General features: G+C 58.2%; 1 protein-coding gene across 1 annotated transcript in view; it reads left to right on the top strand.

The window, feature by feature from the left end:
• AK8 (adenylate kinase 8) overlaps positions 1-27,163 on the top strand; it is a 59,752-nt gene that overhangs the window by 28,024 nt on the left and 4,565 nt on the right. Inside the window, exons 6-10 of the mRNA XM_036261693.1 lie at positions 2,500-2,581; positions 3,377-3,448; positions 3,532-3,732; positions 7,341-7,472; positions 13,370-13,459. Coding sequence (XP_036117586.1) covers positions 2,500-2,581; positions 3,377-3,448; positions 3,532-3,732; positions 7,341-7,472; positions 13,370-13,459 — 577 coding nt within the window. The remainder of the gene's footprint in view (positions 1-2,499; positions 2,582-3,376; positions 3,449-3,531; positions 3,733-7,340; positions 7,473-13,369; positions 13,460-27,163) is intronic.

Consider the following 27,163-nt stretch of genomic DNA (forward strand, 5'->3'; position numbering starts at 1 on the left):
TCGAAGTGCAGCCGCCAGCCCTTGTCCTGAAGGAAGCAGTCGGTCGGCTCCTGACCCCTCCCCACCAAATAAAGGAAAAAGAGGGGGCCTGAATGTAGCTGAAGTTCAGAACCGGGCAGCTCCCAGGCTGAGCGCGGGCGCCCCCGGACGCACCTCCGGTCCCGTGCCGGTGCGCGAGCCTGTGGATGTTTGCTCCGTAAGACAGCAGCCCGGCGCCTGGCTGCCTTTAACAAGGACTTGAGGGAGCAAAAGGCTGTTAAAAATTTTTATTTTGCACTTTTGCTTCGTTAGTTTAGAAACCAGAGGTTCCGTGGTTACGCGTTTTCCTGCATAATTTAAGGAATTAATGGAAGCCTGGCTGATTTTCCCAACACTCTACTCTGTAAATTTGTTTAGCTTTTCTTTAAAACTATCACTCGACCCTGTTGGAACCTAAATTTTTTTTTTTTTTATCCTCACCCGAGGACATTTTTTCATTTTTTGTTCAGGTAGAGTGGGAGGGAGAGAGAGGAACAGAGAGAGAGAGAGAAACATTGATGTGAAAGGAACACATCGAGTGGCTGCCACCCGCACGACCCACCAGGGCCGGGGACAAACTGCAACCGAGGTACATGCCCTTAGCGGGAACCGAACCCGGGTCTCTCTGGACCGCAGGCCAACGCTCTAACCGCTGAGCCAAACCGGCCAGGGCAGGAACCTAAATATTTTAATGTTGAAGACATGCAGGCGTTTTTGTTTGTTTTTTAAGAAGACATTTCTTGCCCCCGGTTCACACGGTGTTCTGGGAAGCAGGTGTTGTGGATTGTGAGTGACCATGAGCCTGAGCTTACCCATCAGTCCATCCTCTGACTTTAAAGCAACCAAGTTCTCACAGTGACCAAGGGGGAGGGGTCTAAAGGGGGGGTTGGGGGTCCCCTTCTGAGAGCCAATGTCAGAACCCCCACCTAACCCCCCTCACTGCAGAATGGAGACTGAAAGCTGTAGCTTTATTTCACACGTCCAAAGCTCACCTTACCTAATTTGTCTGGATGTCAAGTTGAAAGCTTTAAATTGTGTGTGTGTGTGTGTGTGTGTGTGTGTGTGCGCGCGCACACGTGCGCATGCAACTTGACTTGTGGGACTGGAAAAGACTTTGGAAACTGTTTAGTGTGAACATTGCTTAAGCAAATGGGAAGATAGAGTATTGACCAGATAACGTAAAATCTTCAATTCCTCAAAAATCCATCTGCACATATTACAGAAGCCTAGTAGAATTTCAATTTTGGGATGTGACAAAATGTTTTGCTGCTGACCTGGAAGAGTAATTTTTTTTTTGGAAAAGGACAAGGAGGAATGTGTCCTTTAGTTACCACAGCAAATTATAAAACAGCAGTCATTTCAGTGGGGTTAGGATGACACAAGTGTTACAGGCAGAAAGAGGCCGGAGCCAACGTCACTTCCGCATGCAGGCGGTGACAGAGGTGACATTTGGAGGGGAAGGGGTACACTGGGATGAGATGAGGCTGGGACAGCTGGTCAGCCACAAGAAAACCAGTCAGATCACAGCCTCCCATCATTTTCAAAATAAAGTGTGGCTCCATTCAGTATTTGAACGTAAAGACGAAAACTGTAAGAGAACCCAGGTTAAATGCAAGTGAATAATGATCAGGTTTTGCACATACCCATGCAATGTTAGGATCTAAAGAGGAAAATGATGATTGATTTGGCCAAAACATGTGTTAAAAACACCACCGTACACAAAATCAAAAGGCAAAAGACAAACCGCGGAAAGACACTGGCAATGTTGTTTGCCTCAAAGGGTCTGAGGTAGTGTTTGCCAAAATGGGTTCATGTTTTTAATATGTAAAGAGCTCTTGTAAATAAATAAAAGGATAAAACCCCAAGGGGACAGTGGAGAGATGGCATGAATAGGCATTTTTGGAAAAGGAAAAAATGCAACTAGCCAATAAACATATGGAAGAGAGGTTGAGCCTCATTAATGATCAAAGAAATGTAAATAAAGCCGCAGTGCTGCGCCCTGCCTCGCTGATGGATTTCCCCGGATACTGCCTGCTGTCGACAAAGATTCAGGGAGACGACTGCATTGGATCCTGCATTGCAGGGGTGTGGCAGAATGTATCAGAAGTCACACACGAAGGTATCACTTTTAGGAATGTATCCGGAGGCTGATCTGTGTGCGCCTGCAGAGTGTTTTATATGTTTTTATATGTAACGGTGAAACCCAGAGTGAGCTCCGTGAGCCCCAGTGTGGATTCGCCGACACGTCAGCTCGAGCCGCCGCGTGCCAGGCCGCTGTGAACCCCAGCGGAGGAGCACTCTGTGACATGGGATGTTTTGGCTTTCCAAAAAAAGAAAAAAAGACTACAAATGCAGCTATCATTTTATTTTATTTTGTCTAAAAAATTCCAGTCTTTCTATAAAGCTATTCTATTCCTTTATTAATTCCAAAACATCTAAAAAATAGAACTAGGTGAGCACCTTTTCACACTCTCTGCCTAGGGTTGGATTCTGGATGGCATCCCTGAAACTCGGGAGCAGGCGCTGATGATCCAGACCCTCGGGATCACCCCCAGACACGTCAGTGAGTAGCCCCCGGGGGCCCTCCCACCAGGGCTCAGTCCCTGGCCCCCGAGGGAGCAGCCTGCTCTGTGCCCAGCTCCCCAGTGCCCACCTGTAGCCCAGGCACCATCCAAGGGGAAAAAGGGGGCCAGCACTATCTAATGTTTTAAAGAACTAAATGCATTTGGGGCTCATTCTTTGAAAAGTGAGGTTAGCCCTGGCCAATTTGGCTCAGCAGTTAGAGCATTGATCTGCGGTCCCGAGACACCCGGGTTCGGTTCCCGCTAAGGGCATGTACCTCGGTTGCAGTTTGTCCCCGGCCCTGGTTGGGTCGTGTGGGTGGCAGCCACTCGATGTGTCCCTTTCACGTTGATGTTTCTCTGTCTCTTCCTCTCTCTCCCTCCCACTGTATCTGAACAAAAAAATGGAAAATTGTCCTCTGTTGAGGATAAAAAAAAAAGTGAGGTTTTATTTTGACCCTGGTGATTCCTTGTTCTAGGAATCCCACATCTGAGAAACTCTTTTGAGGAATAATATGAAATGTAGCAAAAGCCTTCTGCACAAAGATGTTCCTCACTGTGTTGTTTATGACAGTGAAAACTGTTAGCAGTAGGCAGGTCAGGGGTGTGCAGTCCTCAGTCCTGAGGTTGTGTCCTTTGTGTTCTGGTGCTGAGAAGACCCCTGGGGCAGGAGACTGTGGTGGTTTTAATGTCATTAGACATCGAGAGATGCGTGAGTCAGGTATCGGTCCATGAGATTCGAATATCTAAGACCTGCTGCCCAGTGGGCCTGGTTTCCTCCTTCCTTTTCTGCCCAGTCCTGCTGAGTGCTCCAGACACTGTCCTGATTGAGAGGAACATGGGGAAGAGAATCGACCCTCAAACTGGAGGTAGGCCCCTCCCCTGCCCCCGCACCCCTCCCCCAGACACAGTGGTGTCCTCAGTCCTCAGCAGTGTGGCCTCTGTCTGGCAGAGATCTATCACACCACCTTTGACTGGCCCCCCGAATCTGAAATCCAGAACCGACTGATCGTGCCCACGGGCATCTCGGAGCCCGAGACGGCGCAGAAGCTGCTGGAGTACCACAGGAACATCATCAGGGTGCTCCCCTCGTACCCCCGAGTCCTGAAGGTCATCAGTGCTGACCAGCCGTGCGTGGACGTCTTCTACCAGGGTGAGCGCAGGCGGGGGTGGGGGGTGGGCGTGGACATCTTCTACCAGGGTGGGCGCAGGCGGGGGTGGGCGTGGACGTCCTCTACCAGGGTGGGCGCAGGCGGGGTGGGCGTGGACGTCCTCCACCAGGGTGGGCGCAGGCGGGGGTGGGCGTGGACGTCCTCCACCAGGGTGGGCGCAGGCGGGGGTGGGCGTGGACGTCCTCTACCAGGGTGGGCGCAGGCGGGGGTGGGGGTGGACGTCCTCCACCAGGGTGGGCGCAGGCGGGGGTGGGCGCGGACGTCCTCTACCAGGGTGGGCGCAGGCGGGGGTGGGCGTGGACGTCCTCTACCAGGGTGGGCGCAGGCGGGGGTGGGCGCAGCGCACTGTGGCCTCCCTCTCCCAGTGTCACTTAATCTGGCGGTGCCCAGCATCCCCGATGTGCCTGGGACCCCAGGAGGCAAGTTACGGATGGCCCAGGTTCCCTGTGGGTGGGGTCCCTGGGTCACCCCCCTCGGAGACCCTGGGCTAGCATCCTGCACGGGTTCTACACTCCAAGCTGTCAGCAAACTTGACAGTGGGGGCGGGGTGAGGAGAGGAGGTGCGGGTGGGAGGGACAAGGCACCAAGGTTGGCCCTCAGGGTGAGGGAGAAGGAAGAGAAATTTTATAAAAACAGAAAATACAGCCGCAAACCCCACCACCACCACCACAAAGACCAAAAACCACAGTGCAACTCAGGTGTGAGTCCATTACAAAACCGGCTGAAGCAGACAGGTGTGTGGGGGAGGGCAGCGAGCCCCGAGACTTTGGAGCCAGGTGACCTGTGTTCAGATCCCACCACACATCCACTGTGCTGTCTTCGGCAACTCTCTCAACCCCTAGAGCCTCGGTGTTGCCATCCGTGAAATGGGAACCCAAACCCGGCCTCCCCGCAGCCCTGGGTAGATGACATGGGTCCTTCGAGTCCTGTCTCCGCACAGAATCGGCTCAGGCGACATCTGTGCGGAAGGCCAGGGGAAGTTGGAACAGTTCTGTCCCAACGCAGCTGAATTCGAATGTTTGAAAGTTTTGCCGTCTTCAGTTGTCTCCAAGGCCCGTTATCCACTTGGGGGTGACAGGTAGACACAATGAAAATACCGCCAGGTAGTTAAGACACGTGGCCGTTTACGGGGGCTTTCTGGGTGTTCTCTCAGACCCCTGCAAGGGGGGCTGTGCTTGGTGCCCTGGTGCCCTCCTCCGGCCCCACCTGTCTGTGGCCATGGGAGCAGCTGGCTTCGCCCAGAGCCCGGGCACGGCGCAGCCTCGCTCGGGGGTCAGTCCCCCGCGCCGGCCCGGACACTGACGCTCCCTTCAGCAGCGCCAGGCTGACGGGTGGCCTGCGACTTCCCAGAGGTTCTGCATCTCGGAAGGGTCTTTAGCAGCAAACACTACACTCAAGATAAACAGCCACAACATTTATCTTTTGCCATGATTCTGGATTTACACATTAATTGCTTCCAAATTATTTAATTAAACGTAAAAGTTCATGTGATCGTTCATAAAGAGCTCATGCCTGGGATTGCAAGTAAAGACGTGAGTGTCTGAGTGTGCTAGTGACTGCGAATTAATAATGCAGAGGAAGGAACGGAGTCGGGATGCAGGGCTCTGCCGTTGTTTTCCTCTCTCCGCAGTGCATCCAGGCAGCCACGTAGTTTAAAGAAGAAGAATTAGCTGCTGAGACTGTCTGGGGGCTCATTACTTCTAATTAACTTAGTTCTTTACTGTAAATTGAGCCTCACTTGTGAGCACTTGCTCTGCCTGTAGTGTCCGTGCGTCTGGGACGCGCTGACTTGGCAGGTCTGAGGACGGGGCCTGCGGGGCCCCGGGCTGTCCCCGCGGTGGAGCTGCCACCTGGCGGTGGGTTTGGGGGTGTGGCCCCAGCCCTGCCAGCTCCCTGTAAGCGGGGACAAGAGGCGCTCGGACTCCTGGGCCTGTGGACGAGCACAGCGATGCTGCTGGCTGCACTTAGCTTGGGGCTCGCTGCCAGTGGTGACGATGACAAGGGTCATCACAGCCTCCAGGGCAGGCGACGAACTCACCTGCGCCTTTCATTCTGAAAACGAGGGCATGTGGTGCCTCTCGATCCTGCCAGAGAAAATCCCTACGAAGACTTGAGAGTCAAAGTCTGCGCAATGGACACATTCCACTGGTTCTCGATTGCGTCCCTCCCCCGCGGGCACTCATCGATGTCTGAGACATCTGTGGTCGCCACAGCCTGGGACGTGCTGCTGGCGCCCGGTGGGTAGAGGCCGGAGACGCTGCTCAAATCCTGTACGGCCCAGGACGGGTGGCATGATGCACAGCAGGAACCGCTGGCCCCAAATGTCAAGAGTGCGAGGCTGGCCAGCCCCACACACCCGTCAGAGGTTTCAGGGAGGCCGGGCTCCCGAAGGCAGCTTGCTGCTCAGCCCTAGTCCAGGGCAGACTCATCTGAAGGGGGACGCTGTCCCAGGGCTACCCATAGCTGACCTCGGGTGCTGGCTAGTCTGGGTTCCTGGCAGGAGCCGGGGCTGGGGGGAGACCATGTTCTGATGTGGGCAGCTGGGGAGTGGGCACGGCCTTGGCCTCAGCCGGAAGGCAGCCTCTCCCGTGAGCTGCCTGGCGATGCCCCCGCCCCGTGCTCCGTGCTCGGGCACGAGGTGCCGGGATTGATGTTCAGTGGCTGTGGCAGCCAGGGTCTTGCCCTGTGTGAGTGTGCAGTGTTGGTGATGCCCGCGTGCCAGTTCTTTGTTCATTGAATGCCCGGGCACAGGGCACGTGGCTGCAGCCACCCTTTCTCAGGACGTGTTTGACGGCTGCCTCTCTGGGGACCCACAGCTCAGTTGGTGTCACTGGAAAGTACCGCAGGTCACTGTCCACCCAGCCCGTCCTCAGAGGCCCACGTGCCGCAGGACACTGTCCACCCAGCCCGTCCTTAGAGGCCCACGTGCCGCAGGACACTGTCCACCCAGCCCGTCCTTAGAGGCCCGTGTGCCGCGGGACACTGTCCACCCAGCCTGGTCCTTGGAGGCTCGTGTGCCGCAGGTCACTGTCCACCCAGCCCGTCCTCAGAGGCCCGCGTGCCGCAGGTCACTGTCCACCCAGCCCGTCCTCAGAGGCTCGTGTGCCGCAGGTCACTGTCCACCCAGCCCGTCCTCAGAGGCCCGCGTGCCGCAGGTCACTGTCCACCCAGCCCGGTCCTCAGAGGCCCGTGTGCCGCAGGTCACTGTCCACCCAGCCCGGTCCTCGGAGGCCCGCGTGCTGGCCCGGCATGGCAGTTATCAAAGCCCGTGTCTGCCACTAGGAGACCCACCTGGTCCGGGTTTCAGGTGAGAGGCTCAGCCGGGACTCAGCTGGGAGGCGTCCCAATCCAACAGTGCACATCCAGCCCCCTTCGCAGAGGGGACCTCGTCCCCTCCGGCCTCCATGCCAGGCCTCAAGCCTAATCCCTTCCCCGCAGCTTCGCCCTGCTCGGCAGGCCAGACGCAGGGAGGCGTCCATGGAGCTGGAGAGGGGAGGGACCGTCCTGCTGAGCAAGGGGCCCGCCAAGGGGCCCGAGCAGCTTCCCTCGCTGGGCCCTGCGCTGATTAACCGTACGCGCTCTCTTCCAGCTCTGACCTATGTCCAGACCAAGCATCGATCCAACGCCCCGTTCACCCCGAGGGTGCTGCTCTGTGGGCCCGTGGGCAGCGGGAAAAGTCTGCAGGCCGCCCTCCTGGCCCAGAAGTACAGCCTCGTCAACGGTGAGCGCCGGCCCCGCCCTGCTTCCAGAGCCTTCCCCTGCGCCTGCCGCCGAAGCCCTCCCGACTCGTGGGGGTGGCAAGTGTCGCTGCTCTTCCTTGCTCTCTGCTCTGAACAGTTTGCAGTGAGTCCATCTTTGCAGGGATAGGTTCCTCCTCCCCAGGAATGAGGCTGTAAGGACGTTAACCAGTGAGAACGTGGCCGCAGCCCAGAGCGCAGGGCCGATCTGAGCCTTCTCTGTCCTTCTCTGCGTACTTTGCCGCAGTGGTTTTCGGTGCTCAGCCCCCAGGCTCCAGGAAGCCGCGCTCCTGCATGACACAGCTCTGCTCCCTGTTCCTTCCCGGCTCCCCTGGTTTGGCTCCCCACCCAGGTCAGCGGTTTGCAGGCACACTTTCTGAAGCAGAGGAACACTTCTCGCTCAGCACAGTTTCAGTACATATTTTGCCAGGAGAGGAAATATTGAAACCAGTTCTCCAGGTCTTTGCCAGTGGTCCCGGGCTGTCCTGGGTGCCACCCTGTCCTCAGGAGGGTAAAGATGGGGGGGGGGGGGCTAGGGCACTGCCCCCAGCACTCCGTCAGCCTGAATGACCTCTGCTTTGTTTACAAAGGGAACATGAGACCTGCACCCCCAAAATATAAACATACATACCCCAATTATACACACACACCAGACCAATGTATATGTACACACACACGCAAATACAGATATACCACCCCAGAAGGGTCAAGTTTTGAATAAAAATGCTTTTCAATTATGCCCCCTACAACTTAAAATCCCAAAGCCACTGAAACTAGCCAGGAATTAGTGACAAAGATCATACCCACAAAATGAAGAGAGAGGACTAAGCTGTTGTTCTGATTAATATGGAGAAATGGGAATCATGTGGTATTTGTGTTTTACTAAAATTTCTCAGCAGTAGTGTTTTATCGATTAGTAAGGAAAAATAGTCTGGACACGTTAGGATTAAAAATGTTTTTGCTGGCATCGATGTTGTTTAAACCATGATGTAAGTAATTTCTTCTCCTTTTGATTTCCTCCTTTGAGAGTATTTTAAGCCCTGGCCAGTTTGGCTCAGCAGTTAGCTCATTGGCCTGCAGACCAGAGAGACCCGGGTTCGGTTCCCGCTAAGGGCATGTACCTCGGTTGCAGTTTGTCCCTGGCCCCGGTTGGGATCGTGCGGGTGGCAGCCACTCGATGTGTCTCTTTCACATTGATGTTTCTCTCTCTCTCTTCCTCCTGCTCTACCTTTTTTTTTTTTTTTAATCCTCACCCGAGGACATTTTTGCATTTATCTTCAGAATGCGATAGAGCAGTGTTCCTCTGCCTCTCTAGTAATACTCATTCTCTTGAAGTCCACTTTGACATTAATGTAGCAGCCACTGTTTGTTATGATCCATGTCTGTATGCTGTATCTTTGAAACGTTTTCTTTTAAATGATCTATGTCTGATTGTCTGATGTTTTAAGTATGTCTAGTAGATAACAGAGTTGTGTCTTGCTTTTAAAAAAAATCCAACCTGATGTTTTTCTGCCATTCTGTGTAGTCTATTACCATTTAAAGTAATTTTTAAAAAATCCTCACTCGAGGGTATTTTTCCATTCATCTTCAGATAGAGTGGGCGGGGGGGGGGAGAAAGAGAAATAAACATCAATGTGAGAGAGACACATCGATTGGCTGCCTCCTGCATGACCCTGACCAGGGCCAGGGACCGAACCACACCTGAGGTACGTGTCCTTGACTGGAATTGAGCCTGTGAGTCTTTGGTCCGCAGGCCAGCGCTCTAACCACTAAGCCATAGCAGCCAGGGCCATTTAAAGTAATTTTAATATAGTGGGTCCAAGTCTGCCATCCTGGTTTTTGTCTTCTGTTTGTACGATCTGTTCTTTGTTCCTCCTTCCCTGCCAGCTTTTGGGTTAAGCAGGTCTTCTCAGTAATCCATTCTATTTCCCCTTCGCTTCTGAGCGTTGTCTCCTTGCTCTGTTCTTAGTGGTTGTTCTCGGGATCAGCATCCTTTCCTTACCACAGTCTGTCTTGGCGTAACATTGTAGCTCTCCGTGTGCCACATGAAACCTAGCAGAGTATCTCCTTCTGCCTGCTCCTGTCCTCTGTGCTCCTGTCCTGCTTGTCACCCCTGCACATGTTGTACACACTACGATACATTGTAACCACCTTCACTTTGTATAATCGATTTTTTTTTTATCCTCACCCGAGGACATTTTTTCATTTTTTGTTCAGATAGAGTGGGAGGGGGAGAGAGAGAGAGAAACATGGACGTGAAAGGGACACATCGAGTGGCTGCCACCCACACGACCCAACTAGGGCCGGGGACAAACTGCAACCGAGGTACATGCCCTTAGCAGGAATCGAACCGGGTCTCTCTGGACCGCAGGCCGATGTTCTAACCACTGAGCCAAACAGGCCAGGGCTAATTGATTTTTAAGAGTCAGGAAATGGGGGAGGGGCTTCTATGTTTACCCCTGTATCAACACTCCAGCCCTTTGTGTAGTAGATCCAGGTTTCCATCTGATACACTTTCTTCAGCCTAAAGAACTTCCTTTAATGTTTCTTGTAGTGAAAGTCGGCTACTGACAAATTCTCTCAGCTTTCATCTGTCTGAAGAATGTCTTGATTTCACCATCATTCCTGACAGGTGTTTTTGCTGCATCTAGAAATCTATAAGGCAGTTTGTTTGTTTTTTCTCACACCACTTTAAAGATGTCATTTCGTCGTCTTGTGGCTTGCATTGCTTCTTATGAGAACTCAGATGATTTTTATTATTGTTTCCCTATATTTTATTTATTTATTTTTTGTTAATCCGCACCCGAGATTATTTTTTGCATTGATTTTTAGAGAAAGTGGAAGGGAGGAAGAGGGGAGGGTGGGGGGAGAGAGAGAGAAAAACATCGGTGTGAGAGAGATACATTGATTGGTTGCCTCCTGCATGTTCCCCAGTTGGGGCCAGAGTTTGAACCTGGAACCCAGGTATGAGCCCTTGACCGAGAATTGAACCCGCAACCCTTTGGTTTGTGGGCTGACGCTCTAACCACTGAGCCAAACTGGCCAGGAGATCATTGTTCCCGCCACTCTGGCTGCTTTTTATATTTACTCTATCTTTAGTTATCAGAAATTTAACTGTGATACATTCAGGTGTGATTTACTTTGTGCTTATTCTTCTTGGGACTCAGAGATTCTTAGATTTGTGGGTTGATATTTTTCATCAAATTTTGAAATTTGCCTTAGCCGGTTTGGCTCAGCAGTTAGAGCATCAGCCCGCGGACCAGAGAGTCTGGGGTTTGGTTCCTGCTAAGGGCATGTACCTCGGTTGCAGTTTGTCCCCGGTCCCAGGTGGGGTCGTGTGGGTGGCAGCCACTCAGTGTGTCTCTCTCACATCGATGTTTCTCTCTCTCTTCCTGCCTCTCTCCCTCCCGCTGTATCTGAAGATAAATGCAAAAATCACTTCGGGTGAGGATAAAAAAAAAAAATTTGAAATTTTTTGCCATATTTCCTCAAATATTTTTATCTGCCCCTCGTTCCTCTTTCTGGGACTCCAGTTGCCTGTGTGTCAGATTGTGGATGTCCTCCTCCACTCCCCTCCCCGCCCTCCCCGCCCTCTGCTTCAGACGGACACTTTCTAGGGCCCGGTTCCCCGTCTGCAGTCACCGGTACAGCCCATTCCCGACGTTCTCTCGTTCTAGGAGGTCCTCTGGTTGTTTCCTCCAGTCTCCATTGCTTTCTGGCGAGATTTCTCCATCTGGCACTCATGTTAACTGTCTTTTCCTTACGGTCTTAAACCTCTTTATAATAGCTGTTCTACAGTCCTCCTGTGCGAATTCTGACCTCGGTGTCATCTCTCGCTCTGGTTGTGGCCTCTTTTCTCTCCTCATAGGGGTCACATTTTCCTGGGCTTGTTGCATCTCAAGTAGCCTTTCATACAGGCTGGACCTGTGCTTCTCGCATTGCTGAGAATCTGGTTCGCGTGGTTTTGCTTTAAGAATATTGAGTTCAGCCCTGGCTGGGGTGGCCCAGTGGTTAGAGTGTTGGCCCTTGTACCGAACAGTTGCAGGTTCAATTCTCGGCCAAAGGCATGTACCTGGGCTGCAGGCTCAGCCCCCAGCTCGGGTCAGGGTGTGTGCGGAGGCAGCCAATTGATGTGTCTCACATTGATGTTTCTCTCTCGCTCGCTCTCCCTCCCTCCTTTCCACTCTCTCTAAAATCCAATAGAAAATTCCTCAGGTGAAGATTAACAATGAAAGAATGTTGAGTTTAAAAGAGTTCAGTTTTATCAAGCAATTAATTTTTTTTTTTAATCCTCACTTGAGGACATTTTTGCATTTATCTTCAGATAGAGCAGCAGGGAGAGAGGGAGGAAGAAACAGAGAAACATTGATGTGAGAGAGACACACTGGGTGGCTGCCACCCACACGACCCCACTGAGGCTGGGGACAAACCACAACCAAGGTACATGCCCTTAGCGGGAACCGAACCCGGGAGACTGGTCTGTGGGCCGACGCTCTAACCACTGAGCCACACCGGCCAGGGCTCAAGCAATTAATTTAGGGCAGGATCCACTTGGCCCAGTCGAGGCGCATTAGTTCTGTTAAGGTGGGACTGGACTGCTTGCTCTGGGCAGTGTGTTTCTGTACCTCAGGTGCGGCCTTCCCAGGGTCCCAGCCACGTGTCGGGGCGTGTGGCTGTCAGAGCCCCCACGCTGCGTGGATCTCCACTCGGTCCACGGCTTCCCAGTAGCTTTTCTCCACCAGGTGTTGTGGGGTCTCATCCTGCATGGGTGCAGCTGTGCACTCACTGACTAGAGACTCAAGTGACCCCCACGCAGGTCCCTGGGCCTCCCCTGCAGAGCCCCCTCCTCTCCATTGCCCTGTCCCACAAACTCCAGCTGTCTCAGCACCCCGAATCCCAGCCTTTGTTTCCCGTGCTCTGGCTGGTCTCCACTCCTGTGCTGTGGGTTGAAAAGGGACCACAGGCCCTGGCGTGCTCCCTGCCGTCCCCCGCGTGGACAGTGCCAGCAGGGGCGCACGTGGGGCCCCTCGCTCCGGCCCCGGCGTGCTCCCTGCCGTCCCCCGCGTGGACAGTGCCCGCAGGGGCGCACGTGGGGCCCCTCGCTCCGGCCCCGGCGTGCTCCCTGCCGTCCCCCGCGTGGACAGTGTCGGCAGGGGCGCACGTGGGGCCCCTCGCTGCGGCCCCGGCGTGCTCCCTGCCGTCCCCCGCGTGGACAGTGTCGGCAGGGGCGCACGTGGGGCCCCTCGCTGCGGCCCAGGCGGCTCCCCTGCCGTCCCCCGCGTGGACAGTGCCGGCAGGGGCGCACGTGGGGCCCCTCGCTGCGGCCCAGGCGGCTCCCCAGCCGTCCCCCGCGTGGACAGTGTCGGCAGGGGCGCACGTGGGGCCCCTCGCTCCGGCCCAGGCGGCTCCCCAGCCGTCCCCCGCGTGGACAGTGCCGGCAGGGGCGCACGTGGGGCCCCTCGCTGCGGCCTAGGCGGCTCCCCAGCCGTCCCCCGCGTGGACAGTGCCGGCAGGGGCCCACGTGGGGCCCCTCGCTGCGGCCCAGGCGGCTCCCCAGCCGGCTGCTGGTCCTGGACCAGCCGAGTTCCGCTCGGCGCCGCCAGCGTGCACAGGCCCTGCCGTGCCTTCCCCACACCATCCGTTCTCAATACGTTCTTTGCCAAATGAATTCTTTTTCATTCCGCATCTTCCGCCTGGGCCTTTCTGTTATTCCCAGTTCCTCTTTGATATTTACCTTCCCTTGGACACACACCCACACTCAGAAAAACCCTTTCATATTTTTTTCAGTGACTTTTCTCCCCGAGCAGCGCTGGGGTTTCTTTTTCCCTCCTTCGTCCTCCTGTTGAAAATTTAATGGTGCCTCTGTTCCTCTCCCCTCCAGTCTGCTGTGGGCAGCTGCTGACAGAGGCCGTGGCCGACGAGTCCAGATACGGCGAGGTCATCCGGCCCTACTTTGAAAAGGAGATGACAGGTAGGCCACACTCCCCGAGGCAGGTCTGGGAGGAGCTGCGCCCTGTGCGGCCCGCTGAGCGCCAGGCTCCAAGGAGGAGCGCGGCCGGGAAGTGGGCGCCGGGCTGTCGCGAGCAGAGGGGCCCTTGCCGCTCCAGGCCCGTCGCCGGGAGGGGCTTGGCGGACCCGCTGGCGTCGCCGGCCTTGGCAAGCTCTCGGTTTCTCAAGCACGTTGCTTTCCGTCGCTGATGACACAGCGGAGCCAGGGGAGGCCGCAGAGCTGCACCCACGCCGTCACGATTCGGGTGCCGAGCACTGTGGGCAGGTAGTCCGATTTCGCCAGCAGTCAGGGCAGAAGGTTCAGGCAGCTGTGCCGATGCCCGATTGACCACCCTGGTCCTCAGAGGGTCTGATGTTACCCGTCTGATGAGGGGGCTGGGTCAGGTCACCGTTCCAGAGCCCTGTCCCTGTCCCCCACGGTCTGAGAGTCTGCTGCCAGTTCCACCCCCCCCAAGGGAACCTGTGAGACCATCCTGTCCAGTTCCTGCACCCACAGATGAGCCACCGAGAGGGGGCCGAGCCGCTGAGGCCACACGGCCCGCTCACGTCTGGGCTCCTCTCGGCCTGTGTCTTCCTCGGGCAGAGAGTCCCCCACCCCGTGTCTCCGCTCCAGCGTGCAGGGCCTCTGGTGGTCGTGCAGTCACCAGAACGTGCTACTGTGAGGAAGGTCACCCCAAGGAGGCCGTGGTCATAACGGGTGATGCGCCTTGACTGGGACGCCCTCTTGGAGGATCCTCAGTGCCCCTCCCACCGTCCTCCGGCCAGAGGGCTGCTGGCTCCCAGCCTCGGCCCAGGGAGCCCCGGGTGCCTCTGGCCCAGCTCTCCAGGGTCCCTCCTTCACGCGCGGTTCCCAGGGCGAAGCTCAAGCGCGCAGGCGGTGGGGTGCGTAGGGAAGTCCGGGGGCGCGTCTCCAGTCCCCAGTCGCCGGGCACGGGCGCAGGAGGCACTGGGTGAGCCAAGGCAGGGCGAGCGTTGGTGCCCGTCTCAGGCCCTGGGTGCCGCAGCCTGTGCCCTTGTCAGAGCCCGGGCTTCTCAGGGTGGGCACGCGCGTCCCCGGGGCGGGACTGTGAGGGCCGATGTGAGCCGTGCGCAGTGCGGGAGGGGTGCTGGCAGCGGGCAGGGACCCCAGGCGGTTTCCTCCTCGGGTTAGCGCCCGTCAGCAGGGTCGGGGTGGTCAGCGCCCTCAGGAACGTTTGCTGGCTGCAGGGTGCCCGTGGTAAGAAGGCAGCAGACGTCCCAGGGCCGCCTGGGGGAGCTGATGCTGCGCCGCAGGCCCCTGGTGCGGAAGGAGAGACGGGCCGCCCGGGAGACGCTGGTGGCGGGTGCGAGCCCGGCGGGGCTGCAGTTCTTGTACTTGCTCCTTGCAACTCTTCTGGGCTTTTGGATTTTTTTCCAGAAGTTACATAAAGTAAATATTTAGGCAGTTTCCAAATGTGCATCCCTTCACTGGTACTGTAACACCTCACCTTGCTGCCTACGAGGCTTGCAGACATCCGTGACCGTCTCTGGTCAACAGACCGGCCGGTCCCGGGGACGCCCATTAGCAGGTGGGACTTGTCGCTCTGTCAGCATGAACGCACTTGTCCTCCACGACTGCCCTGTCCCCCGTGCCTGCCTTGTCCCCCGTGCCTGCCCTGTCCCCCTCGCCCGCCCGGTCCCCCTCGCCCGCCCGGTCCCCCTCGCCCACCCTGTCCCCCGCGCCCGCCCTGTCCCCCCCGACCGCCCTGTTCTCCCCGCCTGCCCTGTCCCCCTCGCCCGCCCTGTCCCCCCCGACCGCCCTGTCCTCCCCGACCGCCCTGTTCTCCCCGCCTGCCCTGTCCCCCTCGCCCGCCCTGTCCCCCCCGACCGCCCTGTCCCCCCCGACCGCCCTGTTCTCCCCGCCTGCCCTGTCCCCCTCGCCCGCCCTGTCCCCCCCGACCGCCCTGTCCCCCTCGCCCGCCCTGTCCCCCTCGCCCGCCCTGTCCCCCCCGACCGCCCTGTCCCCCTCGCCCGCCCTGTCCCCCTCGCCCGCCCTGTCCCCCTCGCCCGCCCTGTCCCCCTCGCCCGCCCTGTCCCCCCCGACCGCCCTGTCCCCCGCGCCTGCCCTGTCCCCCTCGCCCGCCCTGTCCTCCCCGCCCGCCCTGTCCTCCTCGCCCGCCCTGTCCTCCCCTACTGCAGTGTCTTCCCTGACCGCAGTGTCCATTTTCTGTTGCTGCGGAAATGGACTCAGTGCTCTCAAACAGCACAGGTGTGTCCCCTCCCAGTCCTGGAGGTCAAGTCCTAGCAGGGATGTCGGCAGGGCAAGCTTTCCTGAGGTTCTGGGGGGACGTCCTGCCTGTCTCCCTGCTTCCAGAGGCCCCTTATCCCACTCCAGGCAGCAGCGTGGCGTCTTCTCGTCTTTCTCTCTCTGGCTACGCGAACTAAACCCGCATGGTCTTCTCAGGCCGAGAGGCAGAGTTGGTTTTGGATTTTGGTGAGCGAGACTGTGCCCGGACATTCAAGGCTTTGTGCTGTGCTCTCCCTGTGCAGCCGTCGTGTGTCTGATACACTGTGTCTCTAGCCGTCCCACTTCCTGCAGAGGTAAAGACACAGCCACAGGACACATACCTTCTGCAGAAGCCACGCATTCTGTCCGCTCAGGAATCCTGTTCTCGCAGGGGTAACAAAGGATGCGGTCCCATTCCCGACCACCAGCGGTCTCGTTAGCGGCTGCAGATGCCTCTGAGCAGAGGGGGGGCAGGAACCCCCGCCGGGCAGGCCGCGCCCCCAGCCAGAAAGGAAGGCCGTGCAAGTGCTTCTGCTCCCGTCTGGGTGTGGAAACTCTCAGCCACCGCAGCCTGGCTTGCCTCCCAGCTGAGGCCTCTGCTTCTCGATGTCGGGGACCCAGTGTGGGCGTGCCGCGTTTGGGGCTCGGGTGGCCATCAGCCACGTCACCTCCCCACACCCGAGCTCTGAACCCCTTTGGAGACAGGCCGAGTTTGCTGGGGCATCGGAGGGAGGGTGTGGGACAGGAGGGCTCTGTTGGCCTTCCTGACACGCCTTCAAGTCCAGGCCTGGGGACAAGCCAGATGAGATGCAGGGGTGCCCTTCCCCCAGTGCAAGGCCACGCACTGATGGTGGGGAGACTGGCCCCAGGCCTGCCCCAGGGAGAGCCCTGGCCGGGTGGAGGCGGAAGTGGGAAGGGACTCGGCCCGCCCTGGGGGGGGCCAGAGGGCGAGGCCAGTCCGGTGAGTGACTCCTCTCTGGGGAAAGCCAGGCAAAGGGGCAGAGGGAGCTGAGAATCTCTGCTCCCGGTGCTGCCCTGGGATTGGAAGGCCCCTTCGAATGTCAGAGTGTGGGTGTTGCTCTGGCCGTCTCAGACGTCCCTCTCGCACCCTGGGCGTGTTTAGACGCCTGCCTCAGTGCGAGCCCGGTCCTGGGGCGGAGCGTTCCCAGCCCCCTGCATGCCTTCCACGCAGGACACCCAGAAGCGGCAAGGGTCGGGGGCTGGGGAGAAGGGCAGAGGTCCTTGGCGAAGATACAGGGGCCTCGTCACTCTGGGACACAGCCCTGGCCCCTCCAAGTGGGCAACCAGGGCATCCTATGGGTGGCCAACCCGGTGCAGAACACCAGGCATCCTCGCCACCCCCTAAGCCAGGCTGTGTCCTTCCGGGCACTGGACCTCCCGCTCGGGGGACAGAGTGCCCCGTACTGCCGGCTGCCGGCTGACTCGGCAACCTGCTGCCATCTGTCCCTGAGTCCCTGCCACTCAGGCTCTGCCCTCCGCTCACCTTGGAGCGGTAAGCCCCAGAGACGGGCAGCTTTGTCCCTCGGTGCACCGAGGCCACCCCGGGGCCATCGTCACCGGCACTGCAGCTTTGCAGGATAGATCCAGATGTCGCCCTCCCCACGTGGGGCCGCTTCCTCTCATCCCCCACAGGGCCTCACGTTATGTCCCAGCCGTGACCTCTGCAGACTTGGTTATGTTCTCTCGTGTCCTCACAGGGGCTGCCAACACCTCCTCCTCTCGAATCAGCAGCAAAATTAATAACTGTGTTGCTTTCCCACCTTTCCATGTCCACTGGGCAGAGGGCCCCTGGGCCCGTCTTAGCTCGTCCTGAATCCCTCCATCCTGGGCTCCTGGTGACGCACCGTGGACTGAGGCGCAGGGAGATGCTTCTTCGGGGCCCCGGACTTGGAAATATCTGGGTCTGACCTCCTCAACTCATTGACTCGAGCTGCCAGGAACAGAACAGAGTTGTTCCCGGGGGTTCTGCACGCACCTTCTGTGTTCGGCCACCGCCATTACGGTCACCAGAGTCGGGGCTGCGCGCGGAACACAGGGTCAGCTGAGTCCTGCTGCTCAGCTGGGGCTGCTCCAGCCCCTGTCACTGTAACGTGGGCACGAACAAGTAGCAACTGTTTTGAGCCTTGGAAAAGTAACCTCTCGGCTGGTTACACACCATCAGAGGGAGGCCGGGGTGCCTCTCTGTCCTACGGCAGCATGCAAATGTGCTTTTCTCTCCCCAAATCAGGCAAGGGGGCCGCTAGCCCTCATTCTCTGTTTACGACATCGGTGACTCATAGCGGCCACCATCTCCCGGTGATGGGCGTGGCTTCTTCCCTGGGGCCCTTTCCACCACAGGGCCCTGCTGAGCGTGAGGTTTCTCAGTCCCGGAGTCAGAGGTAGCTGAGGAGGGCGGCACTCTGTCTGTCTGTGCCTGCCCGGCTGTCTGGGTCCCCTCATCGGCTTCAGCTCACCCCTGCGAAGTCTGCACCCTTTTCCCGGGAGTTGCAGCCATAAGTTAGGGGGGCCCCATGAGTGTGACTGTCTGTGCGTGGCCGTTGGCAGTAGACACAGCCTGGTCCCAGATTGGGGGCTCTAATTAGTGGTGCAGAGGGTGACCCCTCCCTGGCTCTGCTGAATGTTTTCGCCTGCGATCGTCACTTGGGCTCTCTGTGAGGGGAGGATGTTCAAACGGCCCAAGGCATGTGTCGCCCACGCCGGTTCAGGTCTCTGCTCTGGTGGGAGCGGTTTGTCTTGCTCCGTCCGCTCCGCGCTCAGAACGCGTGGGGTTGTCCGCTTGGGGACCAGCAGCGAGGGCGTGCCCCCAGCCGTGGGGGTTGAGGGAGGCTCTAGCTTTCACATTTCCTGCCCCCCACCCCTGAGCAGAGGGGCACTGTGCTTTCCCACACCTGCCAGGTGACCCCGAGCTGCTCCCTCCCTTCAGCCCGGGACCAGCCCCGCCTGTGAGCACCTCCCAGCAGCTAAGCAGTTCCGTGATAGGGAGGTGCACCCAAAGTCTGGGTGCACGCGCCAGACATTCCGACCTGCAGGTGAGAAAGCCGCTGTGTCCCCTGAAAGCCAAGCCCTGATGTGCAGGAAAGATAACGAGACAGATCATGTCTGAGTGTCACCTGTGCCCCCTCCCTAAACAATTCTGTCTGGAAAAGGTCCCTCACGCCCAGCAGAGCTGGAGGAGAGGCAGGAGGCTGGACTGTAGTTTGCACCTTTCTGGTAATGAGACCCCGCCCCATAGCCATACAGCCCTCACAGCAGAGACAAGCCGAAGCAGCCCCAAATTGGGGTGATTATGGGCAATTTGGAGAGCCTTCTGCGCATCCACATCCCGGGAGGCGTGGATCAGAGCACAGCCAAAGAGCCTCTTTTTTAGGGGAATTAATATTCTCATCACTAAATGCACACTAAAGATTCGACAATAGACCAGCTTTCTGCTTTTGTTACAAACTTGCAAAGGTTTGCTGAGTTGAAAGACAAAGTAAACCTTCCCGTCTGAGGAGGTAAGCGGAGCGCAGCCTTGGTGAGCTGGGGGTGCCTCCCGCCTCGCCGTGGAGGGGACCGGAGGGACCGGCGATCTGGCAAATCTGTGTGTGGTGTCTGCGCGAGCAAAGACAGCGCCTGACGCTCTAAATTATTTACCGGTTGATTAATAGACTCACAGGGGTATAATTAGAAGAGGGAGAGACAGTGGGCACAGTAACCGGTACAGTGCTTGGGGGAACGGGAGACTGTTTTCTTAAAGAAACTTTCTAGGGTGCTGGGCGTTTGAAGATCAGTTGGGAAGAAGTCGGTGCCTCTGCTCTTTTGAAGTGGAAATAGGACAGTTTGAATCCTTGAGTTTAATTTTTCACAGGCTTTAGGGGCCCTGTGGTGCAGCTCCCTTTTTATTATTGAAAAAAAACTCCACATTTTTCTTTCATTTTTCTACACACACATGCACACACACGCACACACACACGCATGCACACATGCATGCACACACCCCATGCATGCACACACATGCACACACCCGTGCATACACACACGCGCACCCACACGTATGCACACAGCCCAAGCAATAAGTAATAAACACCTTCATTTACTCTTTCCTTCAACATGTATTTTACCAGTTTCCCTCCCCGGAAGTGTCCCCGCCTGTCCCTGGGGTGCCCCCCCAGCCCGCCGCGGGGCTGCCAGAGGATGACTAACAGCCGCCTCACTTCCCGCATTTTCAAGGAGCCCTCACCTGGGCCTGACAGTGCTTTTGAAGTAGCTCCTCTTTGCAAGTCACAGTTCTGGCTCCTCCGCTGGGACTGCTACAGAGATGTCCTCATGGAGAGCAGGTGCGTCTCGGTGCAGACGGGGCCGTGGCCAGGGCCTGTTCGTGGGCACGGACGGGGAAAGGGGTCCGCTCCCTGTTTGTCGGCGGGTGCCTGTCCCCAGAGGGTGCAGCTCCCTGTTTTTAAAACAAGACTTTCATCGTGAAAGTCCCCGCTGTCTCCGCGTTACCCAAACCCTGCTCCGCCTGCGCGGCACCAGGAGACTCTTGTTCGGTGCCCAGACCGGTGGGGAAACTGAGGCAGCAAGGGCTCTCAGTTCACTCGTGCTTCCGTTCAACAAGCTTCGCCTCCCCCGGAGTGGGGCCTGTCTGGGCTCGGCCGCCTGGCTGTGCAGCAGGCTCGTGCGGGGCTGGCTGTGCACGGTGTCGCCCTGTTGGCTTCCAGGGCTCAGGACGAGACCAAACGAGCCCACGTTCTGGCAGGTGTCAGGTGAGCCACGTGCGTGGTGTCCTCGCTCTGACCAGAGCTGCTGCAAGCGTTTCCCTCCACGGGCGCCCAGGGGCTTCCAGCCCACTGAGCTGTGAAATCGTCTGCGACAGGCTGGGCCCCGAGGCTCCAGCCTGCCTTCCCCTCCAGCCAGGAGGTCCCCGCGCAGCCGCCCGGGGCCCCTCACACCCCCAAGGCAGCTGCAGCTGAAGCCCCTTCCCTCTGGGCCTGTCCCTGACACGGCTGTTTGTGGAGAGGCTGCGCGGGGCCTGCGGTGGGCGGCGCTGCCCCCGGTGCCCTCGGGCCAGTGGCTGGGCCGCCAGCCTGACGGTGGCGCTGAGGCTTCCCCATGGGGAGCGTGGCACAGCTGTGCCGGCCGGACGGGGCTCTGGGCCCACGCCCTCGGCTCCGCACCTGTCCTCCCTGCTCTGAGCCGGGGGACAGCGGGGCTGATGGCGGGGATGTGGTGGTGGGATTGGCAGGTGGAGCAGGAAGGGAGGTGCCCGGCCGTGCAGTCCCTCCCCGCATCCTCCCCGCAGCCATCCTGTGCCATCCAGGGGAGGTGCATGGCGAGTGGGAGACCCCTATCCCCTCCCTGCCTCACCTCACTGCATGTGTCTGATTTACCCTCTAGAAGTCTGGCCTCACTGCCCCCACTTTTGGTCATGGTTGGGTTCCAGGGAGGTGGGGTGGACCCCGTCTGGGCCTCCCAATCCCAGCGCCTCCCACCGTGCGTCTTTGCTCACCTCTTTCTGCGCCCAGTGCCAGGGCCAAGGTAGGAGCTCAGCGACGGTTTGTGGGTGACAGGTGAACTCACGACAGCCGGCCCGGCTGGTGTGGTGTGGCCGTCCCAGGCAGGCCCCGGTGGCCGTCCCAGGCAGGCCCCGGTGACCGTCCCAGGCAGACCCCGGTGGCTGTCCCAGGCAGGCCCCCGTGGCCGTCCCAGGCAGGCCCCGGTGGCAGGACATGTCTTCCTCGTCTTGGAGGGACAGTGGGGCCAGCAGGTGAGAGAAGGCAGCGGGCACCTGGAGGGTTTCTGGGGGTGGCCAGCTATGGTCGCTCCTGGACGGTCAAAGAAGCAGCTGCAGGTTTGGCTCTAGAATCGCTCCCTTGGTTCCAGTCCCAACTTTGCCGCCTCCCAGCTGTGTGACCGGTGAGCCAGGCTCCTCACCTGTAAGGTGGGTTCTTCACAGCCTCAGGGCCGTCGCTGTGGTGTGTGCAAGATGAAACCTGTCTGTGAAGTGTTTAGCACAGCCCAGCCGGGGTGGCTCAGTGGTTGAGCGTCGACCCTGCACCAAGAGGTCACCGATTTGATTCCCGGTCAGGGCACACGCCCAGGCTGTGGGCCCAATCCCCAGTGGGGGGCGTGCAGGAGGCGGCCAATCAATATTTCTTCCTCACATCGATGTTTCTGTCTCTCTCTAAAGAATCAATTTTTTTTAAAAAGAGGAAGGACCCCAGGGGAGAGGTAAAGTGACTCTCCCAAGGGCGCGCCGGGAGGGGACCGCAGAGTGGAGGGCAGAGTTCACACTGCCCTTCCCCCCGAAAGGCAGGGAGGGAGCGCAGAGCCAGATCGTCTGCTTTAAATCTGGGCCCCACTGCCTGTTGGCTGTGTGTGCCTCAGTTCCCTAATCTGTAGAATGGGTTCTTATGAAGATCACACGAATTAACATTTGGATTAGAGCAAATGTGTGCTGAGAGCAGAGCGGAGTTCATAGTACGCATGACAGCACCTGCTTGTAAAATGATGCACCACCGTGTCTCCTCCACCCAGAAAACCGGGCTCAGCCGCTCCCTGGTTTCCCGGGAGCTGCTGGTTTTCTTCTTGCAGATCACGTGGGCAGTGGGGTTCGTTCCCACTGCCCTCCAGAAGGGGAAATAACACATCCGAGCCCCAAGTCCATTAAAATGGAGGGAAATCATGTTCCTTAAACCCCTAGACCTGCCCTGGACAGTGACCGTGAGCACCTGCGCTTGGCGACAGTCCTGCCTGACAGACAGGTTGGCCTCGTCCCCTTCTCCCAACTCACTTTCATAGTCCACTGAGAGAGGTGAACATGTGTGTTAAGGTAAGAATAACTAACTATCAGTGTGGGTGAGCATTTTGTTAACAGCCTTGTTAATTTGTACCATTTATTTATAGGAGAATGTCTCTATTTAAATGCCCTTTTCCCCGTCTGAAACGTCACTAGAGACAAGTTGGTGTCGCTGCCAGAAGGCTCTGCTGGCAGCCGATCGTGTGTGGGCACCTCGATCTCGTCTTCTCTTTGCCGAGTGGACATGGCAGAGACAGAGTGATAGGGAGTGATAGGGAGGGGGCCGCTCTCGAGGGGTGAGCAGCATGAATATGCTCCTAATTGGTTAGAGCCCCAGGGATAATGTACTTTTCTAGACTTGAAAAAAAATCCAGTATTCAGAAAATTATTTCCTGGCACCATTGTCTGCCAAGTAATTTTGAATGTTATTGTGAAGCAATAGAGATGTTAGAATATAGACTTTTGAACCCTAAAGAAATCTTAGATGACGTCTGTTCACCTTGTGCCTGGGAAATCCAGGCCTGCAAGACAGAGCTTGTCTGGGGCGAGGGACTGGAGTTTAACAAGGAGGCAAGCTAGGTCCAGGGGCTTGCTCCCTCTCCAACAATTGCAGGGTGCAGCCAATTCGAACAACCCGGTTTCTCCTCAATATCCCCCTTAGAGGGTTTGGGAATACCAGGTTTATCATTTTGTGTTCGCGTGGGGCGCAGTAGCCATGATCGGCCAGCAGGTGGCAGTAAATAATAAACAAACAGCATCACTAAGGCCGCAGCTGCCTGGTCCTGGCACTGTGGGTGCCGCGTGTACCTCTAAGACACTGGTGATTTCGGTTGTGGCGGCGAGGAGGGCTTGCAGGCCTCAGCTGCCTGGAATCAGTACTGAGGGTCGGGGTGGAGGGTAGTGGTCACTCAGAAATCGCTTTCATTGAGTTACCGTGATAGTCAAGTTGGGGGCCCAAAGGATCCAAACCATGGCCCGGACCACGCCCCCAGCATTCTGGGGAAGAGACCTGGGAGGGGGCCCCGTTCTTCCGAGCGTCAGTGTGCATGAGGTGGAGACCAAGCAGAAGCATCCCTCTTCCTCCTCTGCAGCGGGCTCCTCTCAGACCCTCCCCTGGGCCACTTCAAGGGCGGGGCCCAGCAGCTGCGCTGGGATGTGGAGAGGGGGAGGGGACGCAAACTCTGAGTCTTCCACAAACCTGGCAGGCAGCTAAGTCATCTTCACCTTGTTTCAGGGGACTCGAAGGAAAGAAGTTACAGGGACAGTCAGAGGACTTGTGTGTGTGTGTGTGTATTTGTAGGGGTAGCTGTGTGTAGTCATGTGTGGATGGGTGTGGGGTGCAGTGTGTGGGTGCATGCGTGCAGAGGAAGGCATGGGTGTAGGAATGTGTGCAGTGTGTCTAATAGGTATGTGTGTATAAGGTGTATGCAGGGGGCTTATTGGGTGTGTGGGGGTTTCTGAGTGTGTGCAGGGTGTGTGTGTGTAAGGAATGTGCAGGGGTGTGTGTGGGTTCCTGAGGGTGTGCAGGGCACGTGTGTAGGGGTGTGTGGGGGTTTCTGAGGGTGTGCAGGGTACGTGTGTAGGGTGTGCGTGTGTAGGGGTGTGTGGGTTTCTGGGTGTGTGCAGGGTGTGTGTGTAGGGTGTGCATGTGTAGGGGTGTGCAGGGGTGTGTAGAGGTTTCTGAGTGTGTGCGGGGTGCATGTGTAGGGTGTGTGGGGTGTATGGAGGTTTCTGAGTGTGTGCAGGGTGCGTGTGTAGGGTGTGCTTGTGCAGGCTGTGTGTAGGTTTCTGAGTGTGTGTAGGGTGTGCGTGTGCAGGGCTGTGTGGTGAGGTGCTCAGCTTCGTCTGTTTTGCGCTGGGTGGCAGGAAGGGTGAACCGCTTACTCTATGTCTGTCAGTCAGCCCAGGGTCTTTTCTGCCTTCAGGCCCCGGGTGGGGGCGCTGTCTCCTTTTCTCCACTTTGTCCTTGCCTTTCGGGGCCAGCTCCAGTAGCCCGGGCCCCTGGTCCCCCCAGCTGAGCCCAGGTCAGGGCCCTCTGCTGGCCGGACAGCAGGCGGCGGCACGGGGCAGAGGAAAGCTCCGTCCCTCTGCTCTGGGCTCCCTGCCACCCACCGCGGCGGCTCTCTGAGGGCACAAGGCTGAGGCTGAGTCAGACCGTGCCCGGGAAGCAGGGTCCCGTCATCTCCAGTGGTAGAGGACGAAGCGTGAGGGGCCCGGGCCTTCAAACAGGGACCCTCAGCTTCAAGTCTGGCCCCAGGTGTCCTGGGTTCGGGGGACCTGGTGGGGCCTGTGAGGCCGGGCGCCTCTCACCGGTGACGGCGGCTCTCACCAGCTGTGCCAGGCACGCCCTGCCGGCAGAAAACCAGCGGACTGAGGTTTCAGTCACCTCGAGGTCAGCGGAAGGTCTTGAGGAGAGAAGAGAAAAGCCTGAAGCGTGCGGTGTGGCCTCGTGAAATAACAGGGTGCGTGTGTCTTGCCCTTTGCTGGATTCGGGGTTGACAGGACGTTGGTGAGGCGGCCCGAGGCAGGAGCCGCTGGGATAACCGTAGAGCCCAGGATGAAGCCCAGGATGAAGCCCAGGATGAAGCCCGGGGCACCGGACTCAGTGGAGAGACTGGACCTCACTGAAACCGGCACCCGAGGGAGGGCGAAGGGCAGACGGGCAGAGCTCGCAAGCCGGGTCTGCCCCCCGAGGCCGGGTTTCCCCCCTGAGGCCGGGTCTGCCCCCCCGAGGCCGGGTCTGCCCCCCGAGGCTGGGTCTGCCCCCCAGAGGCCCGGTCTGCCCCCCAGAGGCCCGGTCTGCCCCCCGTGGCCGGGTCTGCCCCCAAGAGGCCCGGTCTGCCCCCCGAGGCCGGGTCTGCCCCCCGAGGCCCGGTCTGCCCCCCCTCCCCCGACGCCGCCTCTGTGCCGAGCAGGCTGTTCAGAGCCTGTGGGGCTGGAGGGCGAGGCCTCGGCCTGCAGGAGAAACGGCCAGAGCAGAGCCTGGCGCAGGCGACCCGGCGGGCTTGGGGAACACGCCCCGGGGCCGCTTCACCTGGACCCGCCGCCATGGGGAGGCACAGAGGGACCCCGGTGTTCCGCAGAGCCTGCCTTCTGTGCCGGGAGAGGACCATGGAGCCTCCGCAGCCTGCAGCCCCTCCGAGGCCGCGTGCGTGGAGTTACCGACACTCAGCACTGACTGAGGGGCAGAGGCTAAGCCCCATGCCTGGTCTGGGCCACTTTCTCAGGGTCACCAAGAGGGGCAGATCGGGGCAGACACGGGGTGCTAGGCTTCTGGGCAGAGCTCCCAAGATGAAGGCTCCACCCGCACCCAGTTGCCCCCAGAGCATGGCCTTCTGGGGGATTTCATCTTTACGTATTTGAATAGTTTCCTTTAAAACTAACAAACCACTGTTTAAATGGGAGGCTTTAAACATGTATAAAAGGCATAGAAAACTTCTGTCCCTGCAGGGACCCGTCACCAGTACCACGAACCCACACGCGTACGTGGCCTCCCATGTGTCCAGGACTCACCCACCAGACCCCTCCCAACGAGACTGTTCAAACAGATCCCAGACGTCCGCGCAAGTCCTCGATGCCTGTTTAATTCACGTGTGGTGAAGGGCTCCCCCGAGCTGGGCCCCGTGGGTATTGCCCATCGTGCCTGCCTGATTCGTGCCGGGAGAACAGGTCTGTGTCTGCACGCAGCACTCAGGAACCGAAAAGCCTTCTGCTTTCTGGAAACGGTACTACTCATCCATTCACAGGGTGTCTTTAAGTGCCTACCATGTGCCAGGCACAATGCCAGGCGCTGGGGTATAGCAGGGGGCCGAGCGTGGCCCAGGACTGGCCGCCCCCTGCGCCGGTCACTGCTGAGGGACGACCCGAGCCCCTCCGAGGAGCGCGGTGTGAGAGACACGTGTTCCTCACTCCTGAACGGGCCAGTGTGGGTTTGGACTCAGAGTCGGGGTGGGTGTGAGCGTTCACCTTGAGCTCAGTGTTCCGGAGCTGGGACCGTCCCCATCAGCTTCCCATACGCCCCTGCCGTGCCGTGCGGCTGGGTTGGCCTGACCTGTGTCCGTGTCGGGGCCGGGTGCTCCGCGAGGGGTTGGGTCTAGTTCTCGGGCGCCCACGGGGCTGTCCTCTCCCTCCTGTGTGTGTCTGTACGTGTCAATGAGACCACAGCACACAGGACACTGCCTGCTCTGTTCCCCTGGGCCCCTCTGCCACAGACCGCGTTCCAGGTTAACAAAGTGCCCGCCATTCTAACCTGCACAGATGTCACCCTTTCCTTAACCTGTCCTCCGCGGCTCCGCAGTGACCGTCCGCGTGTCCACCTTTTCCCACCTGTGTGTCACATCTTTCCAGGTGTAAACCCCTAGAAATAGGATTGCTGGGCCAAAAAGCATGCACGGCTTAACTTCTGATGCACGTTGGGAAACTCCCTCTAGAAATCGTCGCTAACTTAACAGGCACCCCGCCAAGCCCCCAGAAGTCTCCTTGTGTTTCTGCCCGGTCCTCCATTCCTCCTCTGAGATTCTCCCCAGCCGGAGGCCAGCGTGGACAGGGCTCTTAAGCTACAACCTTTTGGGCCTTGGTTTCTCAACTTTGAGGTGAGGGAGGTCAGTGGGGACCTTCCAGGCCCT

Source organism: Molossus molossus, unplaced genomic scaffold, assembly GCF_014108415.1.
Source record: "Molossus molossus isolate mMolMol1 unplaced genomic scaffold, mMolMol1.p scaffold_m16_p_14, whole genome shotgun sequence".
In the NCBI taxonomy this organism is placed as follows: Eukaryota; Metazoa; Chordata; class Mammalia; order Chiroptera; family Molossidae; genus Molossus; species Molossus molossus.